General features: G+C 65.6%; 1 protein-coding gene across 1 annotated transcript in view; it reads left to right on the top strand.

The window, feature by feature from the left end:
- The window catches only part of SMPD2 (sphingomyelin phosphodiesterase 2), a 3,057-nt gene continuing 1,266 nt past the window's right edge, over positions 1-1,791 (top strand). Inside the window, exons 1-7 of the mRNA XM_019470346.1 lie at positions 1-49; positions 171-247; positions 524-617; positions 706-795; positions 1,149-1,231; positions 1,448-1,580; positions 1,655-1,759. Coding sequence (XP_019325891.1) covers positions 8-49; positions 171-247; positions 524-617; positions 706-795; positions 1,149-1,231; positions 1,448-1,580; positions 1,655-1,759 — 624 coding nt within the window. The 5' untranslated portion in view covers positions 1-7. The remainder of the gene's footprint in view (positions 50-170; positions 248-523; positions 618-705; positions 796-1,148; positions 1,232-1,447; positions 1,581-1,654; positions 1,760-1,791) is intronic.

Below are 1,791 nucleotides of genomic sequence, written 5' to 3'. Positions count from 1 at the left end.
CGGGGACATGCTGCGCCAGGAGGGCTTCGACCTGGTGCTTCTCCAGGAGGTGAGGGCAGCCCGTGAGCCGAATGCGTCCGTTCTCGGTCTGTGAGCCGTGAGATGAGTGTGCCCGTTCTCAGCCCATGAGATGAGCACACCCGTTCTCAGCCCGTCCCACTGTTCTCCAGGTGTGGAGCGAGCGGGACTACAGCGACCTGAAGGCGAAGCTGGGAGGCTGCTACCCCTTCTCCCATTACTTCCGCAGGTGAGAGGGGCCGGGCCAGCCCCCCGCCCCCCCGGGGCTGTCCATGGGGCAGTGGCAGGGCTGTGCCATGTCCTTGGTGTTTGCCACATGGAGAGACCAGTGCGGGTGCTGTAGGTCACCTCTGTCACCGTGGAAGACCCCATGCCTGGAGAGTGCGATGCTCACGGGAGCACACTGGGACCCAGGCATCTGGGGAGCCCCCTTGGCTTGGGGCTGGGGGGAGGCAGAGGTGGGGGGGAGACCACGCTTCCTCACTGTGCTTTTCCCCTCCTGCAGCGGGGTGATTGGCAGCGGCCTCTGCGTCTTCTCCAGGTTCCCCATCCTGGACACCCTCCTCTACCAGTACTCGCTGAACGGGTACCCCTACATGGTGAGCGGGGTGGGGGGCACATGGCACCGCGGGGCCCAGCCCCACGGAGCCTCACTGGCCCCGACCTGCTCCCCTTCCCCTCTGGCAGCTCCAGCACGGGGACTGGTTCTGCGGCAAGTCCGTCGGCCTCGTCGTCATTAAGATCTCTGGGATTGTCTTCAACGTTTACGTCACCCACGTGAGCACCCCGGGGAAGGACCTAGCACGGGGGGACGATGGGGAGGAGGGGGATGAGTGGCCGTAGCCCTCCTTCACTGTCCCTTTGCTTTAACCACTGCTCTGCACCATCTCTCCTGGGACCATGCACCAATTTAATGAAATATTGCTCTGGGGGGGGGGACAGTGACCCACAACCTTGCTGTGCAGTGGGTGAGCATCCCAGGCTGTCCCCAGAGGGGTGGGCTGAAGACAGAGGGGTCAGCCAGACCCCAAAGGGATGGTCTAGAGGGGCTGGGTGGGTTTGCAGGGAGCCCTGGATCAGGGCAGGTGCTGGCATGGGGATCACGACCACTTTGCCCCTGCTCTTGCCAGCTGCACGCCGAGTACTGCCGGGAGAAGGACGCCTACCTACCCCACCGCCTGGTGCAGGCCTGGGAGCTGGCGCAGTTCATCCGGTGAGCAGCCACGGGGTGGCCCACAGGCCCCCCCACTGCAGGTCCCCAGGGTGTGTGTGGTCACCCCTGCCCCTGGGGCTTGCACTGCAGAGAGCTCCCAGTTGCACCAGTCCCACCCAGGAGCATGGCTGGGGAGCACCAAGGGGGGGGTCCCAGTAATCCCAGTCCAGCGCGGGGTAGGGTGGGGAAGGGGGTTAGCCATCCCCGTCCCCACAGACACACCTCGAAGGCAGCCGATGTGGTGCTGCTGGGAGGGGACCTGAACATGCACCCCGAAGACGTGGGCATCCGGCTGCTGCGCGGCTGGACGGGGCTGCGGGACGCCTTCGCCGAGGCCACGCGCTTTGAGGTGAGCGGCAGGGGGTGAGCGGGGTCCCGGGGCACACCGAGATCCCCCACACACACCCAGGCCCTTCCTCTTAGGGCTGCGAGGACGGCTGCACCCTCATCCCCAACAACTGCTTCACCGTCAAGACAGAGCTGCTGCCCTTCCCGCTGGGCATCCGCATCGACTACATCCTCTACAAGGTAACGAGGGGCCCTCGGCCACTGGCTGCGGG

This window comes from Aptenodytes forsteri, unplaced genomic scaffold (genome assembly GCF_000699145.1).
Source record: "Aptenodytes forsteri isolate BGI_AS27 unplaced genomic scaffold, ASM69914v1 Scaffold142, whole genome shotgun sequence".
NCBI classification, from domain to species: Eukaryota; Metazoa; Chordata; class Aves; order Sphenisciformes; family Spheniscidae; genus Aptenodytes; species Aptenodytes forsteri.
Note: the sequence above shows the minus strand (reverse complement) of the source record. Positions and strands in the feature narration are given on the sequence as shown.